The sequence below is a fragment of the Phaethon aethereus genome (genome assembly GCF_964289735.1).
Source record: "Phaethon aethereus genome assembly, contig: HAP1_SCAFFOLD_108, whole genome shotgun sequence".
NCBI classification, from domain to species: Eukaryota; Metazoa; Chordata; class Aves; order Phaethontiformes; family Phaethontidae; genus Phaethon; species Phaethon aethereus.
The window spans coordinates 843,177-862,623 of NW_028113960.1; the positions used below are offsets into that span (position 1 = coordinate 843,177).

The window sequence follows — 19,447 nt, forward strand, 5'->3', positions numbered from 1 at the left end:
TGTCACGAATGGATAATTTAGGCTGTTTGAAGAATCACCACCAAAGATACCAGAAAGCGCATGATTTTAATCTAGATTTGTAAAAAGGATGACTTAACAGAAGGCGATGGCAAGGTCCACTCTATTGCTTATTCAACGTGGAAAAGCTGTGCAGATAGAACAATTAAACTGGAATGATTTACTCGTCTATCAAATCGAGTTAATGTGTATATTTGAGGAGGGAAAGTAGGAGAGACCCTCCCATTGAGTCACGAGGTTCAGAGAGGACCCCCATGCTTTCTAAAGTCCTTTTCAGAGAAGAGTCTAGGTGCGACTGAATCCACTCCTATTCCCAGATTTGGTCAACAGTTTATGACTAAAGGGACAGGGTATCGGGGATTCTGGTGTAGTGATACAGACTATGATTTTGTGCTTCCTGTAACTTAAAGATGGCAATTTATCCAATACAAAATAGCAGCAATCACATTCACTAACAATGCCGAGATAAGTCACAGTATCAAATCATATAAAACTTAGCAGCATAATCCACTGAAACTTAGAAGTCCTTAATCACACACACACCTATAGGTGTAGAGACAGAGACCCATAAAGAGATCTAGAGAAAAGAGAGATGTACCAAGGTACCTATTCAATATCCCCCTGGAATTCAGTCAAATACTCACATCAAATGCTTTGTGTCGCTCAATGGCTGCACAGTCGAGCCTCTGAGCTGATCGTGAACTTGAGGGTTCACGGGCTCTGAGAGGCGTCCCACTCAGAGTGAGGTGCTAGTTGCAGCCCGCTGCGGTCCAGGAGAGCTCAAAGGGTCTCACTTGGGACCACTCTTTATAGGACTGGGAGATGACTGACTTTAGGCATCAGTGAGTTTCCACAATGCAGGCAGGTGATTTCTCAAGGTTTTGACGTTACCGCTGCCAGGATTGTCTGGAGATAATTGATTAGTTCTGTTCATGTCCTGTACCTTGTTCAGGTGATTGCGTCCCTGATACCCTCAGTGCCATTCTCCTCCTCATCTACACAAGAGCGCCTGGTACAGCTGAGGGCCTCTCTCTGCCAAACCCTTTGTTCAGAGGCCGAGGCTGGTCAGGCAATTTAGAGTGGCCCAGGTACAAGGCAAAGGGCTGGGATGTGCACTAGCACACGGGCTCAGCTTTGCTCCGGATGTCTTTTCCGCAGATCCTGCCAGGATCCTGCTGCAGCGCGGGTGTCCCACGGGGTTACGGCCTCCTTCGGGCATCCCCCTGCCCCGGCGGGGGGTCCTCCCCGGGCTGCAGGTGGAGATCTGCTCCAGCGTGGAGCTGCATGGCTGCAGGGGCACAGCCTGCCTCACCATGGTCTTCAGCAGGGGCTGCAGGGGAACCTCTGCTGCGGCGCCTGGAGCACCTCCTGCCCCTCCTTCCGCAAGGACCTTGGTGTCTGCAGGGCTGTTTTCACATGTTCTCACTCCTCTCTCTGGCTGCAAATGCCACGTGCCGGTTTTGTCCCCTTCTGAAATATGTTATCCCAGAGGTGCTGCCCCCGTCGCTGCCTGGCTTGGCCTTGGCCAGCGGCGTGTCCGTCTTGGAGCCAGCGGGCACGGGCTCTATGGGACTCAGGGGAAGCTTCTAGCAGCTTCTCACAGGTCGCTGCCACGACCTTGCCACGTAAACCCCATGCAGAGGACGAGGTTGCTGTGCATAAACTCGCAAACCAACCCAGAACGGCTGCCATTGTGATGTAACAGGAACGGTGTCACAGAGGGCGAGAAGGCAGGCATAAGTGTCCCGAGCAATCTCCATAGCAGGCTCACTCCAGGAAGACCCTTGTGGTGTGGGCATTCCCGTCCAAGAGCCTGCAGATGTGATGGGGATGTCCTTTATCCTCCTGGATGCCTAGAGTCTGCAAAATAGTGACCTATCGTTGCAAAAATGAGAGAGCAAGTCTGTGCTGCAGTTCGCGTTTTCTTTTCTTTGGCTTTTTCTGTATTGTATTTGCCAGACAGACCCTGGCTGGCCACACATGTAGCAAGTAAGTGGAGGTTTTTACTACTAGTTGGCTTCTGTATCGATGTGTTCTTTGGCTGTTCCTTAATAACGGAGTTGATTTTTAAACAAAAATGCCAGTAAGATACCATGACTTTGGTAAAGCTTCTGTCAACAGCTTCAGCTAATAAGGGGGTGTCTCTATCCCACCGGGTGTGGACAGCTTTTGGAGAGATTTACCTGCAGTGGTTCAGTTCCCCATGCCTGGTAGTGTGTGGCAGTGGGGTCTGCAATTTCCTCAGTTTGCTGGTTCAACCAGTGCAACTGCTAAAATGTGGACTGGGAGAGCTTCTGTGAGAGAGAAACTGTGAGGTTAATCTCCAGAATGTATTACCGTTTCTCTTCTTTTGAGGGAAAGCATCTTTTTTTCTTTAATTTGCATAATGAAGAGATTTGACTGTCTAAGTTGACACTTAATGTTTGCTAAAAAAGCAGTTAGTTTTGTGGTGAAATGCAAAATTCAAAACACTTTGTGTACGCTCCTGAACTCAGGAGCTGTGACTGTGGTTTGTCAGAATAGAAGTGGCACAGCTAAGGTGGAATTTTGGCAAGCTTTAATGGGGGAACAGAAGCATTGACAGTTAAAGACCAATCTGCATTTTCTTGAATAAGTTTCCAATTCTTTTAGTTACTGGCAAAACAGGGCAAAAAATAGACACAAGAAAGTGTAGAATTTTCTATTGTCCTGTTACCCTCCTCTCTATGTAAAATAGCTGTTGCTCCTGGAGGGATGTTGTGAAAGAAACATGTCGTCTCTTTGGATTTCCTTGTTCTGTGGGTTTCCCCACAAAAGGCATTTTTATAACAGCGTCTGGTTAATTTTCCTTTGCGCATTGCAGGTAAAATCGCCCGTGGATACGTAGAAGTCCATCCTTCGGTGAGTGTGAAAGTAACCTTTAGCTTTCCTAGCATTTAAGAATGGTGGAGCAAGCTGTGAGATTTGCCTTTTGTGACAGAGTGCCAGCCTTGCAGGCTGAAGGAAAGTCAACCGTAGCGTCTTTGCAGCAGCAGCAAAGGTTGGGGTTAAATAGGGGGGTTCTTAAACCCTTGTATTTAACCACATTCGAATAAGTAGATACCTGTTAGCTTAATTAACTGTTACCATGACTGTAGATACAATGCCAAAGCAATGAACCAGCAACTAGATGTGACTTCTAGCGATATATTCAAGCATGACATTTTGTAAAATTGGACTTTGACTAAGCACGGGCATGGATAAGTTGTTTTCAGCAAGAATGAAAAACGCCAAGACAACTTAACAAAACAGCAGGGTCATTTGTAACCTTTAAATTGTGCTGTGCCACGTGTAACTTAGCACCGGGGCCTGTAGGACTACAGGCATGTCCAGATTGGTTCCTGAAGCTGTCTGAGCAGACCCAAGTGGTGTGTAATTGTCAAAGCTCCCAAGTGCCAAAGTGGTGACTGTCGCTCATGCTCCCGTCTGTCCACAGGGCACAAAACCAGCATGTGAACCCCCACCAGCTCTGCCTGTTTCTGAAGAAGCGGATGAAGGTCATGAGGAGGAGGAAGAAGGCATTGAACCTCCCCCTGTTCCCGCACCCTGGCCTGAACATACAAAACCAGTAAGTCCCAGCGTTGGATAGCACTGTATTTGGGGTAATTCAGAGCTGCATGTTTCTGGTCAGACAGCACTTGCGGGTGAAGACTCTGCGGGCCGCAGTCCTACCATGACAGTGCTTCACCCAGGCCACTGACACCCCGACAATCGGGTTTGAACTTTCCCATTTAGTTATGAGTTTCCTGTGATTCTGATAGGGTCCGTGAATTTATCTTAGTAGCAGAGAAGAGGCATCTTCGTAAGCATTTGCATTTGCAATATGATCTTAGGGGCATCTCTGCAAGCCAGCTTTCTGATACAAAGCCTTTTCTTGTCACAGATCTACTCATGCTCTGTAACTGAACCTGCCGCTGCGCTGGCACCAGCTAAAGTGGCCACCACTCTGCAATGTGGACAATCAAACGCTTTGTCCAGAAACACAGACGGGCAGGAGACAAAATCTGGGCTGACAGATGAGGACATCCTAGAGAAACTGAGTACGTATTCGGTATTTCTTTCTGTCCCATGCCCTGTGCCAGATGTGCCGGCCCTGCCTTCCCACTGCTGCAGCGCAGAGCTGCCGGGAGGCAGCAGCACCCCATCTGGCCTGGCTTCTGAGCCTTACTGCTGGAATGATCAGCATCTCGTTTGTGCAGCTGCCTGTGTAACGCGGCAGCCTGAGGAATAATGCTGTTCGTGCTGTCCACCACGGCTGTGCTTATTTGTGAATAAGCATAATATTGGTAGACAGTAAGTTATCCATGGGACAGCACTGTGCCCTGGTGGCCAAGAGGGCCAATGGTATCCTGGGGTGCATTAAGAAGAGTGTGGCCAGCAGGTCGAGAGAGGTTATCCTCCCCGTCTACTCTGCGCTGGTGAGGCCTCATCTGGACTATTGCATCCGGTTGTGGGCTCCCCAGTTCAAGAGAGACAGGGAACTCCTGGAGCGAGTCCAACGGAGGGCTACGAGGATGATTAAGGGACTGGAATATCTCTTGTATGAGGAAAGGCTGAGAGACCTGGGGCTGTTTAGTCTGGAGAAGAGAAGACTGAGAGGGGACCTTTTCAATGTCTATCAATATCTGCAGGGTGGCTGTCAGGAGGATGGAGCCAGTCTCTTTTCAGTAGTGCCCAGTGACAGGACGAGGGGCAATGGGCATAAACTGCAGCACAGGAGTCCCACCTCAGCATGAGGAAAAACTTCTTTACTGTGAGGGTGATGGAGCACTGGAACAGGCTGCCCAGAGAGGTTGTTGGAGGCTCCTTCTCTGGAGACCTTCCAAACCCGACTGGACGCATTCCTGTGCAAGCTGCCCTCGGTGATCCTGCCTTGGCAGGGGGGTTGGACCAGATGATCTTCAGAGGTCCCTTCCAACCTCTACCATTCTGTGATTCTGTGGAGATCAACATGCGTGCAGTGTTGAGAGTGCAGGACAAGTGCGTGTCAATCCCAGTCAGGTTGCAGACAAGCAGTGTGGTTCTTAGAGTGGCATAAGCAAGGTCTTCAGAACTTAGCCTGGTAATGAGTGGATGATGGTGATAGTTCTTAAAACCCCATCGTTCCTGGTGAATGAACATGAGAAGCTGTTCTTTAAAAACATAAAGGCATTCTTCCGGCAAACTGCTGAAAGGTTGAGAAGATCCCCTCCTGGAAACACTCTGCAGTATTTTTCCTGTTCTGAAAATGGCACCTGTTCATCAAAATTGATTCCAGAACCCAAGGTGCATGTAATCTTTGGTAGCATTAAACCTTCTGTTGAATCACACAGAGTATTTATTCCTAAGGAAATAAAGGCTCTGTTGTTCCAGCGCTCGCTAGTGTTCCTCGACAACAAACACTTGCATTGGTGCTTGTTCTTTTCTGATACCTGTCTGCTGTGAATGTTTCTCCATGCTCTTAGTTTGCTGTCAAGGTAGCTCTCCAAAGGACTGTAGAAAATCTGTCTTTGTGGAGGCTGTCTGTGCTGTGGAGCTGCCTGTATGACGAAGTTGTTGTTGTTGTTGTTGCCCAAGTGGCTACAAACGACTGACAAGCCCAGACAGTGGAGCTGCATTTCTGACCTGCTGGAAGTTGGTATCTCCAGTTTGCAGTGAGCATCTTTAATTTTGTTTCTTTCAGGGAGCGTTGTGAGCATGGGAGATCCTAAGAAGAAATATACTGAATTGGAGCAAATTGGCCAAGGGTAAGTCTGACCACAGTTACTGACACGAAAAATGGGCCAGGTATTTTGCTGGTGTAATATCAAGCGTGAAGTCGGGCAAGCTCCAGACATGTTCAGACAACCCTGGATTTAGATTCTCCTGTCTCTCAGTACCGATCAAATTTATAAGTGCGGTCGGAAGGCACGGCCAAAGACAACCTGGTGGAGCCAATGTCTTGTCTGCAGCAAGGAGCAGGACCGGGAAGGTCTACTGTCCCTCAAGTGTGTGGCCCCTATTTGCTTATGTTCTTAGGGGGGAGAAGGGGGAATAGTTTTTTGTATGTCGCAAAATAATCTGGCCACGCTAAAGAATGGCGAAAAAACTTTGTTGCCTAAAAGAGCAACTTAGCACCTGCTAGTTGTGAGATAGATACCAGTTCTCAATACCATTTCTTTCGAATATTTTGCTCTAAAAAGATATTCAGTGATCTGGATTATAACCACATAGTTTAGCAACAGAACCCAGAGATTAAATAATAAGCTCTCTTTTCTAGCAGAGGCAGAAAAGAACAAAAATTCAGTAATAAACAGAGAGTTGAAGCACAAAGTACTTGATGAGAACATGCATCATCTGCCTGATGGCAGACCACTTGTGGATCCTGCAGGTTTTAGGAGTTTACAGAAAAAAAAACATCAGGCTATTTCCCTTTGAAGCCCAACCATGCTTACTGTAACTAGGATTGATTTGAAATGGTTCCGATGTGAGGAGGCAAGAAGAAATGGCATCAAAACTAGGTACCTGACTTGCGTTTTAAATACAGACAGACTCCCTGCTCGGTCAAAGTTTCCGTGGCTGTGTCGTAGTTCCGGGAGGGCCAGCGCCATTGTGTAGCACCAGGATCACGCTGCTGTCAGTGCCTGACAGAAGCTGTTCACTGACATCGGGAGATGTTTTCCTGCCTGTTAAGGCAGGTGACCTTAGTGTTTGTAAAGAAACCGTGACTGCTTGTGAGGTTTGGAGTCAGGGTAGCACGTTGCTGACCTAGAACTGATAGATGCTGCAGAAAGCCAGACGCACTCACGCTCTTTCTCTGGCAGGCTTTATCGTAGACACTTCTTGTTTGGTGGGGCACTTGTGGGAAGGTGTTTCTGCTCCATTCGTTGTATAAAAACCCTTTCTGGGATTGCCGCTTGCGTTGTACCCGAAGGTTTGGTTCTCATTGTCATTTGTAAAATGTCAGTGGACACCTAGAGCTGTGCCAGGCTCTCAAAAGATATGTGTCGACTGAAGAAGTGAGAGCCAGAAGAAACATGCGTGTGACGCACGTGTGACCGTGACAGTATGACCATCGCCCTCACCGTCTTTTGTTTTGCCCATCCTAGGAGTGAGCTTGTACAAAGGTGCCTCAGCAGCTGGTGGGAAGAGAAGTGGCTAATATCTGGCCTGAAAGAGTCTCTGAACTGATTTCCTCCAGCTTTTAGTGCAGCCTGAAGATGGCACGCCCTTCTTACAGAGCAGTGAGCGTGCTGCCGTCACCAGCTCGTGACTGTCATGCTGCAGGTCAATTTGTAGTGATGGGGAAAAATCCTCCAGAAAAAAATCGTCCCTGGTGCCTGTTGGATAGCAGTGCTTCAGACATATTTCAGCCTGCAGGTACACAAACAAGCCAGGGGATCAGGTGAAAAGGAGCAAACTGATTTTGGCATTGTCAGTCAGTGGGACACTTGCCGGATGGGTGTTCCCACTTCTCAGAATTCCCTCGCTGGCTCTCCGTTGCCTCACTGCCCGTGCAGACGTCAGCTTTGACATGATGGCAGTGTAAACCTGTGCTTAGCTCAGAAGGAACACTAATGGGGTTTACAAGCCTGCAGTTACTTTAAACCCAAAGGGGTTTCCTCTGACCGTGGCCTTTCAGGCCCTTCACATCATTACAGGGGAAGAACCTCTTTTAACAAGAGGCAGATGGCAAACAAAACGCCACACTGCCTAGTCCGCAGATGAGAGCACCATTTCTTTCTGGTGGCTCTACAACACAACCCGTGTCTGCCACAGGAGGAAAATACAGATACCATGAAGAGTCCTTCACGTGTCCGGTGCACCTAACAGAAGCAGCTGCTGACGGCTCTTGACACCTAAAGAAGCTGTCTAAGGATCCCCTGTTTGGAGCACAACATGCCTTAACCTGCTCTAGCTGTGACCTTGTAGGATGGCTGGAGAATAGTTTCCTTGCTTTGCTATGCTGGAGAAAGCTGTGTCTGGATCCTTTCCTCATGTTGGACATCCCTTGTTCTTCACGTTGGGCATAAGTTTTCTCTTGGATACCCTGCATGGCAGAGGGCTGGTGGGCTGCTGCGCTGTGCGCTGCTGCCTGAAGGAGTGGGTGAACAAAGGTGTTTTTTAAACCCTACAGGCAGCAGCGATCTCCTGTCTGGGCTTGCTTTCACTCCTAGGGACTAAAGTGCTCCTTTCTTTGCTGCTGTTTTGCTTCTAGGGCGTCAGGAACTGTTTACATGGCGATGGACATCACCACAGGACAAGAGGTAAGTGTCCACAGTCCCAGCCGATTTTGCAGGTCTTTAGTGCTCTCCCCTCTGGTGCGAAGGGTGGATGGGGCTTTTGGGTGGCCAGTAGATCTTTACTGCCAAGGCGGTTCCTCTGAAGCACAGGCTAGTGTCAGCTGGCAAAATGCATCATCTGCTGTCTTCAGCCTTCAGAAATCCCAGCAAGCTTTTGGGACTGATAAAAACAGTATCATTTTTATTGCCAGCGTCAATGTGTTGGTTTAGAAATCATTCTCATGTCTGTCAGTGTAGAAGAAGTATATCAAGAGCAAAGATCTCTCCCAAACCAAACAGTCGTGTTTAAGTCTGGTGTCGGTGACAGCCCATTACAGCCCGTGAAGTGCTCGCAGGGAAGTGGGGGCCAGGAGGGTGAGAAACGAATCTTGAAGGAAAGCGGCGTTAGCTTTGACAGCCCCTGTAGTGACCAGTTTAAAGTGGCCTCTTCACATTCCTTTCCTTTTCCAAGGCAAGCGGTCTTGAATCTATACAAACTCTGCCTGAAAATGTGGCTAGAAACCCAGGAATGGGAGCGGAGGGGTGGTCTCTTTCGTGCCATGTTGAGAGCAGGACTAGACAGAGGCACTTTATAACTGCTTTTAGGTAGAGGTCTAGCCCTGCTTAGAACCCGGGGTGTATCCATCAAATGAAATGACATAGAATGGATTATTTTTTTGAAACCCTCAAAGTAATTGCCAATCTGAACTGTGTTAAGGAATGCGTATTTCGAGTTGCAAAATCAAGATTCAAGAAGCTAGGAAGTGCCAAGTGTAGATAGCTAGGGTCTGGCGGCCGGAAGATATCGCGCTGTACGGAAAGTTAGGGCCCCTCTCCTGAAAGCCAATAGCATTTAATTTATGATGCAAGCAGATGGAAGTGAGGTTATAAACCTAAGCTATATAACGCCGTGTCACACACTAATAAACGCCATTTGCCGTCTACCACATTGTTGTCAGCGAGCTGATGGCCCGAGCGGCCTGGGGTTGGTCACCATGCCGTTCCTGAACCAGGTCGCCACGCCTGCGAAGGCAACAGCCAGGACTGTATTTTTTGTGTGTGTAACCTTAATGATTGTTTTAGTATGGCTTTTGAAATGTAATGTACGTCTGCGTTTTCTCTCTGTTATGCCGTCAAGTCAAGAGTAACAGCAGTTGCTGAAATAATGAAGACAAATCGTACAATTACTAAAGCATTACCAGCAGTTTTTGTGTATCTTGGCAGTAACAAAATCACTTCCTGCTTGCAAACTGTGCATCAACAATAATAGTGGTGGTAAACTAAGACCATCTGAGAAGAATGTCGGCCCAGAGAGTGTTGTTAGAGATGCGTGCTTGATAGTTTAAAGAGCATTTGTACAGATTTTACAAGACAAAATGTATATGGCCGTGTGTCCTGTAACTAGCACCCAGGCTAGCAGAGAAATCGGGTGTTGTAATATAAGTTACTGAGCTCTTTGGTCTGATACCAAGACAGTTTGGCACAGCTCTGCTATGTCATTCCAAAAACACGCGCTCCATGTTCATTGGGACCTTGTGCAACAGGCTACTCAAGTTAATGGCTTTCCCTGTTGTTTTAGGTGGCCATAAAGCAAATTAATCTCCAACAACAGCCCAAAAAGGAACTAATAGTTAACGAAATCCTCATCATGAGAGAAAACAAGAGCTCCAATATTGTGAACTATTTAGAGAGGTGAGTAGTTCTGGTATGATCACGTGAATGTTCATTTACATGCTGCAAGCCAAACCTTTTTAAAAACCCCTTTGGTCGCTGGCAGAAAATTGACCTCTATTGTTTATCTACTCATAGCCAGTGTATGGGAGGAGACTGCATTTTGTCTGCATTAATCTTTTCTGGCATATATTGCTTAAGACTGTTTTCAAGGACCTGGCACAGCCATCTCAGCCTACCTCCATGTTGTTTTGTTGTTGGCTTGATTGGTTTTGTGGTTAAGTTGATCATCTTTTCTGTGTCTTATCATAAGTGCTGGTAAATCCTCCTCGAAATTACTTCCTTTGGGCTGTTCCTGCTCTTTTCCATTGCTGTGGATATCAGGAAGGTGAAGTTCTTGTTTGCAGAAACACGTAATTTGCCACTTTTTAAATTGTTTCTCCTGTTCCTGGATGTATTTTCTGGTAGGTTTTCCAAACTGTTGACCAATTCCTGTCCTCACTGGTACACATCCTCCTGGTCCAAGATTTATCTTTGCCATTACTGAACTTCAATTTTTCACTTGCTTGCCAACTCGGACCTCTAGCTGGTCACTTATGGGCCTTCCTCATTTAGACCGCACAGGTTCTAAGTCCTGTATAGCCTAGAGGGAATGTCTATTCATGTTGTCCTGTCCTCATGTAAGAATGACTTGGAAACAAAATCAGCTGTAGCCTTTTTCCAGAGGTAATTTAGCCGTGCACACTCATCTCAGTGCCATTGTTTTCTTCTTTCAGCTACCTCCTCGGTGACACCCTGTGGGTGGTTATGGAATACTTAGCTGGAGGCTCTTTAAATGATGTTCTTGAGGAGACATGTATGGATGAAGGACAGATAGCAGCTGTCTGTAGGGAGGTAAGGGATCCTGCCTGTGCTTCCCATTACTGGGACAGGATGGTACTTCTAAGCAGGTGGTAAGAAGATGAGAGGTTTCATGTTCAGAGCTTTGTTTCTGTGTTGCTTTTATGATACGGAGAAGAAAGAGCATCTTAAGTGAACTGCCTGCCAGTATCGCTGCACTTATTACACTCTGTTGTTTTACTCATAGAATTTTATTGTACTATTTCTTTTTTTGTTGTTTTTAGTTTTACTCTTCTCAACTTTGCCTCTCTAAACCTTTGCCTGGAGCATGCCTGTACTGCATTCCTTTCGTGTACAAGCAAATATGCTGGTGGCAGAATTTTAAAATGCCAACAAAGAAAAATAGGGGCTCCTTCATCCCAGTCCTTGGCTTAAAAGAATAGCACTCCACCCAAAACGATGGTTGCTCCTGAAAAATGCCTAACACGCTATTTGCAGATCTGCCGTCAAGCCTAACAATAAAATCTTTCTCATGCGACCTCCGACTCAAAAGTGATCCATCTTATACCGAAGGAAGGGACTTTTTGGTTTTTGGCAAACCATAGTTTGTCACCTGGGTGGAGATAGCACATTCCCTGCAGCAGCAGTCATTCCGTGTGTGCTTTCAGGGGACAGTCTGCGCCAAGAATTGACATTTCTGTTTCAAAAGCTACTACGCCTTCGTTTAGGAAGTTATTACTCTGTGTTGAAGCAGCAAGCTCTTCCTCTTGAGAGCACAATACTCTGCCATTACTCTCAATTCAACTAGAAATTAAATCCTTTAGAGCCATTTCTTTTCTTGTGTGATGAAATCTGGTCACTAAGTAAGTTTTACCCTCATGTTTCTTTTTTATCTATGAGTGCCTACAAGCTCTGGATTGCCTTCATTCCAACCAAGTGATCCACAGAGACATCAAAAGCGACAATATCCTCCTCGGAATGGATGGATCTGTCAAACTGAGTAGGTATCCTTGGTCAGGTGCAGCATTCCCCGGATGTGGTGTGGGGCTGCTTTTGACTGACTGCCTGTTACCCAAAAGCGATGCCTGTTGTAGTGCACTGGCAGACCACTGCTGCGAGCTAAGAGCACAGTGCCAACGTCCAGAGAGGTACAGAAAGGAAAAAGGTGTAAAGAGTGGTTTCGGTTTGTGTAGATCCCTTCCAGAAGGGATAGCAATAAAGAATAATCTAAAGCTTCAAGTGAATAAAAGCCACTGCATGAAACTTGAGGGGTTTTTAAGTGGCCACTTCAGTATTTCCTTGGCTCGAGCACTGAGTAAACAGAGCATGGCCGCTTTACCAGATAGATTCAACAACGCCTTCTGAGGCATCTGGAAGGGATTTCTTTTGCTTGGTTTCATAAATCAAGCTGCCTTTAACAGTACTTGTTTTTCTCCTCAGCTGATTTTGGCTTGTGTGCTCAGATCACCCCTGAGCAGAGTCAACGGAGCACGATGGTCGGGTCTCCTTACTGGATGGCACCAGAAGTGGTGTCGGGAAACGCATACGGGCCCAAAGTGGACATCTGGTCGCTTGGGATCACGGCAATTGAAATGGCGCAAGGAGAACCTCCTTACGTTAATGCTCATCCTCTCAGGGTAAGGTGCGAATAAAACCAGAGACCACCGTCTTTCTAACCTGCCCCATGTTTTGTCTCCCATGAGACAAAATCCCAGTTACACCAGCTTGAACTAGTTCCACCAAGGGCTGCTTCTAAATATGTCGCTGGAGCATATCGGCATATATTGTAGCTGTCGTTATGTCAATAGGGGGACCTTAAAAGAGAAGTGACATGTAGACTGTTCAGAAATGTGTCATTTTTGCCCTCAACCACGCTTGAGATTTCTCATGTGCTTTTAGAACTCTCTTTGAGCTGTATCTCTGAATGACAAGAATTTTTCAGCAGCAAGATCCTCCAGTTGGGGAATTTTTATGAAAAATATTTCAACTGTACGTGCAGGAGAAGTCTTTCCAAACTCAGATCAGTGCCGATTGCTCACCTGCGCCTTTCAGGAAGTGTCACTGGTTCTAGTAATGCCATAATCACTTCTTAGCAAATGCTTTTCTACAAGTCTGTTTTGGCACAGGTACTTGTAGTACACTAGTGTATTTTGATGTTTTGAAGTTTCCAGTTTTGTCCTAATTCCTTAAAATGAAATGACCAGTTCTTATACCAAAGGAGCGTGTCATAGTGGAGGAATGTCTGCCAAGATAACACCTCATGACTGAGAGCTGAAACAGAGCTCAATGCTGCACAGTTAATTCCTGACAGGATGCAGGAATTCAGGAGGAAATTAAGTTTGCTCTATGCGTATACATACGCAATTCTTATTAAGGCTAGAATTAAAATAGAGCCTGACCTTTAGCTTTTCTCATAGCAGTAAGGCTGTGCTCTCTCTGGTCTGTGGCACCCCAACTGCGTACTGCAGACTGAAAGAAGAAACAAGAGAATGGTCAGGAAATACCCCCGGCCAAGCAAAGAGAGGAGCCCATACTCCACCTGCTTCCCTGGGAGACCCTTGCAAAAAATGCATTTGCATAAGGCAGCAAAAACCCGTGAAGAGCATTAGCGTGACTGGTCGGGATGCTGAAGGTTCCCTGCCTCCTTAACCTCAAATGCTGATTAGGGCTCCTCGAGAAGCCTCAGGTCAACTGTTTGTTAGAAAGATCACTGGATTTCTTCTCTCTGACCAAACTCAGCTCTTCCTGCCCTCACCCAGATTCTTTGAGATGCTCTTTTTCTCCATATATGCCTCATCTCCTGCTGGAGATACGATCAGCTTGGACACTTAGAGCTTCAAGGCATCTTCAGGTGTCTTAGTAAAACTGTGGTAGATGAAAATCAGGCACCTGAAGTTGCTTCCATCTGCATTGGCTTCCTGGGCTCTTTTTCAGCGGTTGTTGCCCCTGAGCTAGGAACAGTGAACAGCCTGTGATGGACTGCCTGAAGTTCCCCAGTTATCAGCTAGTTTTATTAAGGTCAATCAACCCCAACAGGGTTGATTTGTTTTTTATGAAGGATTGTTTTAATAATGGAAGGCACACAGGAGCTTCCGTTACTTAAACACCTAAATAAATTGTAAGGGCATGAAAGGCTCATTAGTCCTAGAGTTAGCAGCAGTCTTCATGTAGATGCAGTGGTGTTTTCCACGTGTAGAGCAGGCGCATCCCATGCTGCTCACGTTCTTTCCAGCTGATGCAGAACTCACAGGAATGAACAATTTTCGAGCCATGTGTGTCTTGGATGTGTCTGTGATGGTATTTGTTTCCTCTCACTGTGATTTCCTTCCATCCGGCGCATGCCGAGGGCCTGGGGGACAAACACTGGTGTGATAAAAACCCTTTGAAATTCAGGTTGGACCTCCTCCTGATTTCAATTAAAAAAAAAACCAAACAGAAAACCACAGAAACAAAACAAAGCCTTAAGCATTTCTTTTTCATTTCTTAACCACAGCGCGTTTTTGTCTCAAAACTGTAGCATTTTTTTCAAATGCTGCACATCTTCTACAGTTTCAGGCTTCTTAATCATCTGTATGTTGTTCTGTCACGTATCTGGGTGGCCTGGATACCTTTAGGATCTTGCTTTCACAGACTGCAGCTGTAATGGTCTGCTGAAGCCTTTCTTGTTTCTTGGCATGTGAAACAAATTAATGAGCTTATTGCCCCTTTGCAGCTACTGCGAACGCTCCTTTCCTTTGTACCGTACTTGCTTTTCTTTGCCAGCTGCATATCATAGGAGACCAAAAGATATGTGATAAGAAGGTACTTCAGCTTCCCGTAGACCTTTCCCTGTTCTGGTGGAAATACTGAAAAGGGGACGTACTGAGCTGAAGATGACTCTTCTTTGGGATTCATGTTCTGAGAAGAAACAAGTAACTAAAAGAGCTCCATTTGTCCTGGCACTCCTGTTTCACACTCAGGTGAATGTGGCTGCAGTAAAATCCCCAAAGCTGCCGTTGGTGCTGTAGTCCTTTCCCGCAGGAGAAGTATCATCCCTCGGGTAGCGCAATTGAAGCGTAGTGAGGACAGGCACTCCAGCTCACCACTGTGTCCGGTGGCTGAGGTCAGCTGCAGAGGGACAGGATCAGACTGATTTTGTGACATTTATGTTGTGGGAAAAGGAAAGAAGCTTCCTTTTGTTGTTTTTACTCTAGGATCGTTTCTTTGCCTTTTTAGGCTTGGAAATTGTCCTCTGTATTTAAGAGGACAATAGCAAAGTCAATGTGGTCCCGGTCTAGTTAAGTGCCAGTAGAACAGAGCTGTTGTAATGGCAGACGTTTTAATGGAAGACCCCATGGCCTATTTCTATCATTATTGCTGTGTAGTTTAGACGTATTCTGGAAGTTTATGTCTGAATAGTTCAAAAGGTTTGTCTTCCGTTTCTACATAACATCTTGCAAAAGCGCAATGAATTCATCTCGCTGGCTTCTCAGCATGTTAGACCTTGGTTACAAGCGAACCACACTGGATACTGCTCACCCTGTGTTTTGCAAAATGACGTTGTACTCCCTTGGCCTGAGGAATATCAGGAAGACTTGCTCAGCTGCATGAACTCCGTCAGCTACTTGACAGTGAACATCCTTGGCTTTGCTTAGGAAACTTGAGCTTAGCTTTGGCTGGATGCTGTTGAAGAGGAGAAAGGCTGGAATTTTCAAGTGTTTGGCTAGGCTTGTGTGCACAGAATGACTGTGCATTCAGATGAGCAGCTGGACATTTATGCACAACATGGAGGGGAATCCACAGAGGACTCAACCCTTAACACAGGTGAATACTCCCAATTCTGAGGTAGCGGAGTGTTACCATAGCGATGGAATTACTCGTTTTTCTGATAGCAAGCATTAAACGTTTTCTTCTTAACACATAAGTGACGCTGATCTGGAATTTGGAGACTGCTGAAAGACGTTGTTGCAGCTTGGCTCCCATCTGCCCAAAGACGCATTTTCTTCATAAGATATTTGTGCATGCAACTTATGTGCCTGTGTTGAAAAAAAGGTTCCCAATGTTTCTGTTTCTTTATCCAAGGACTAAGCTGATGGATTTCCTTTTTTCCCATCTGGTTACCATTTTTATCAAGAGCAGAGCAAAAAACTTGGCTACCTTTGCTTTATGGAAGCTGTACTTTAGGGAACAGTGAGCCCCGCCGAGATGCATTTTCTGTAGTAATCCTCTGAAATAATAGCGTTAGGCCAAATTCACTCTTTAAAAGAGGCTGTAAACTGTCACTGTCACAAGCCTGTCACTACTTGGAGAAGCAAAATGTGCTTTTGCTGATGTAGTTCATACTAACCAGGTCAGTCCGTGAAATCAGCTGTCAAGGCAAGATCATTTTGATATTGGAAGAGCTGTGGCTGCCTCAAGGTTTTTTATGTAGCTATAGAAAAATCCTGTCTGACCCCCTGCCAGGGAAGAAACTGCCACTGGAGACTGAACCTTAAAAAATGGGGTCTATCTGGGCAGTTATGGATATGAAGGAAACAGGTGGAGTCTCATGTTCCCTTTTTCTCTAGGCGCTGCATCTGATCGCTACGAACGGGACACCAGAGCTGCAGAACCCTGAGCGATTGTCCGCGGTGTTTCGCGACTTTCTGAGCTGCTGCCTGGAGGTGGATGTGGACAGGCGAGGGTCTGCCAAGGAACTTCTGCAGGTAAAAGGGGACACGGCTGCAAGCGGAACAGCTGTTCTATGTAATGGTTTTCTCACCAGCTAAACTCAAAGGCATGAGACGGAACCCCCTCATATTAGTCTCCAGTCTTGGTGCTTTTCAAAAGGAAAAGAAGTGGAATCATAGAACGGTTTGGGTTGGAAGGGATCTTTAAAGGTCCTCTAGTCCAACCCCCGTACAGTGATCAGGGACATCTTCGACTAGAGCAGGTTGCTCAGAGCCCCGTCCAACCTGGCCTGGAATGTTCCCAGGGATGGGGCATCTACCACCTCTCCGGGCAACCTGTACCAGTGTTTCACCACCTCATTGCAAAAAAATTCTTCCTTAGATCCGGCCTGAATCTACCCTCTTGTCGTTTAAAACCATGACCCCTTGTCCTGTTGCAAGAGACCCTGCTAAAAAACCTGTCCCCATCTTTCTTTAGAAGCCCCCTTTAAGTACTGGAAGGCTGCAAAAAGGTCTCTCCGGAGCCTCCTCTTCTCCAGGCTGAACAACCCCAACTCTCTCAGCCTGTCCTCATAGGAGAGGTATTCTGTCCCTCTGATCATTTTTGCGGCCCTGTGTTGAATTTTGGTAGTATATTCAGCTCTACATAGTGGCAAATGGGATGGTAGCCACTGCTCTCGCTGCAAGCCAGAGCTGAGTCCGTCAGCGCTCTGTCACTGGTGTCCCTGCTCTTGTCTTGGTGCTGAAAACCTGTACCTCCGTGGCCTTCAGAAGAACACATGGGCCTAAATACTCCTGGCATAAACATTTCCTAGAGCTATTGGAGTTCCCTAAGGAACGGTTTATGCCTCTGCTCTTTTCTGACAACTCAGATAGCCCATGTCTTTAAAAAACAGGAACCTAAGTAAGTAACTTGCGTTTCCTGAAAGGAACAAGGCCCTGGGAGAGCAAACAGCATTCCCAGAGTGCTGGCAGGGCAGAAATGCCAGCACGCTGAAGACAACTTGATAAAGGGCTTAATGGGATTTTGGGCCCTGTTTGCCTGTGATAGCAAGGTACTGGACATGAAGACGCAGGTGCAGATGGTCCCCTCAGTCCTGTTTCAGCATATTCCCCATAACCAGAGAAATGCTGCTTGAGCCTGTGAGTACCTGAGTTTGGAAAGTAATGGTTCATTTCTTTTTTTCCTTTGCACAGCATCCATTCCTAAAATTAGCCAAGCCTCTCTCCAGCCTGACGCCGCTGATCACGGAAGCAAAGGAAGCGAATAAGAACGGCAGCAGCCACTAGTGCTTCAAACCGGCTTTCTCCCATGCCAGCTCAGAGCAGAACTGAGAATAAAACTCTATAGAACCTCAACGCTTGTGCTGTGGGACAGGTGGATGGATAAAGAAGCCAATGGTCACAGTCATGGTGGTAGGAGGGAGAACAACCCAGCCCCTCAAGGAGTAAAATATGACCGTTTCTCTTCTTCCTGCCTTCTGGCTCCTGAATTTATTTTTAAGACGAAACAGGGCTTAAGACAGAGAGGTAACGACCACAAATGCTTGCCTGCCTCAGCCATTTCCAAGGGAAAGCAAATTCAGTTGGAAGGTCCCCTTCCTTCTCACCCTGTGAATAAGCTGTACACTCACTTTGAAATTGTGACAGTCAAAAGAGCAAGTGAAGCAACAGCCACCCAGTGTTAAAAAAAAAAAAAAAAAAGGAAAAAACCCCCCTGTAAAACAGCTTAGCGCTGTAGTCTTCATGTCTAGGCCCGGTCCTGCAAAGGGCTAAGTAGCCTTTAAGGTATGAACCACCATCCTGTTTTGGCAGTAGGAAGGCAGGATGCTTGGGTTGTTCTTGGATTAGGCCATTGGCTTGTTTGGCTTTGGCTTCTTGTTTAGTTCCAGTCTTTGTGTTGCCACTGTCATTCATACCTCAACTGACCTACTCTCGCTCGCTCTGTCCGTCCCAGTGTCCTCGGCTGAGGCAACGGACGGATGCAATGCTGATGGACGGCAGCAGTGAGCACAGCTGTGGGAGGTGCGCCCAGGGAGAGGAACTCTTCCACGTAGTGACCGAGCTGCGGGAGGAGGTGACTAGGTTGAGGCTATCAGGGAGAGCGAGCAAGCGAGAGACTCTTAGAACTGCACCCTGCCTTCCCTGGGACAGGCCCACCAGGCAGACGGGACGCATCATATGGGGGATTGCCTATCCTCTGCCCAGCTGGCTGAACACAGTGACTCCAGTATGCCCTCCGGAAGTCCAAAGGGGCAGTTCTGCTGTGGTTTCTAACACATCAATAACCCTTGCGTCTTTGCTGTCACACAGCTCTCCATGCTCCCTACCTCCACTGAGCTGGCAGACTGCAGCACCTCGCTAGCACCATCCCTCAAACATCGGCGTGCCGCCCCCAGGCTCATCTCTAGCGAGCCTGGTTTTATCCCCTTCCCCCTTCGAATCTAGTTTAAGGCTCTTTCATGGAGCCCTGCTAAGTCCTGTGCAAAGACCCTTTTCCCCCTTTGAGACACGTGTACCCCACCTGTCACCAGCAGGCCTGGTATCGTGTGGACCAGCTCATGTTCAAAAACCTCCCAATTCTGCCGGTGTCACTGGGCTCAAGCTGCTGGCTCTTCCTTCCGTCAGCATTCCTGCAACTGGAAGGACCGAGGAGAACCTACTTGTGCTCCTGATCCCTTAGCCAGTCGTGCCAAGGCCCCGAAGTCTCTCTTGATTGCCCTTGGACTTCTTGCTGCAACTTTGTCACTACCTACATGAAAAATCAATAATGGAGAATAATCTGAGGCCGTACCAGGGTAGGAAGCTTATTCTTCACAGCTTTAACTGGGGCCCCAGGGAGGCAGCAGACTTCCCTAAGAAGTGGGTCCGGTCTGCATATGGGGCCTTCTGTGCCCTTCAGAAGGGAGTCTCCTCTGACAATGACCTGTCGTCTTCTTTTTGTGGAAGCGGTACCAGTACAAGCAGATGGGTTTATGGCAATAACCATCAATGGCCATTGGCTCTTTGACC

At 47.0% G+C, this 19,447-nt stretch overlaps 1 protein-coding gene and 1 pseudogene across 2 annotated transcripts in view; one reads left to right on the plus strand and one right to left on the minus strand.

Moving 5' to 3' along the window:
• LOC309416439 (E3 ubiquitin-protein ligase RBBP6-like) overlaps nt 1–19,447 on the minus strand; it is a 130,235-nt pseudogene that overhangs the window by 42,592 nt on the left and 68,196 nt on the right. The gene's annotated exons all lie outside the window — the stretch shown is intronic.
• Nucleotides 611–18,898, plus strand: LOC309416420 (serine/threonine-protein kinase PAK 3-like; the record flags this gene model as incomplete). Its single annotated transcript, XM_082015971.1, has 12 exons — nt 611–620; nt 2,861–2,898; nt 3,473–3,604; nt 3,920–4,076; nt 5,699–5,762; nt 8,213–8,261; nt 9,856–9,968; nt 10,724–10,841; nt 11,688–11,787; nt 12,228–12,424; nt 16,334–16,471; nt 17,633–18,898. The coding sequence occupies 12 exons, from the start codon at nt 611–613 to the stop codon at nt 17,723–17,725; spliced, it is 1,209 nt and encodes a 402-aa protein (XP_081872097.1). The 3' UTR covers nt 17,726–18,898.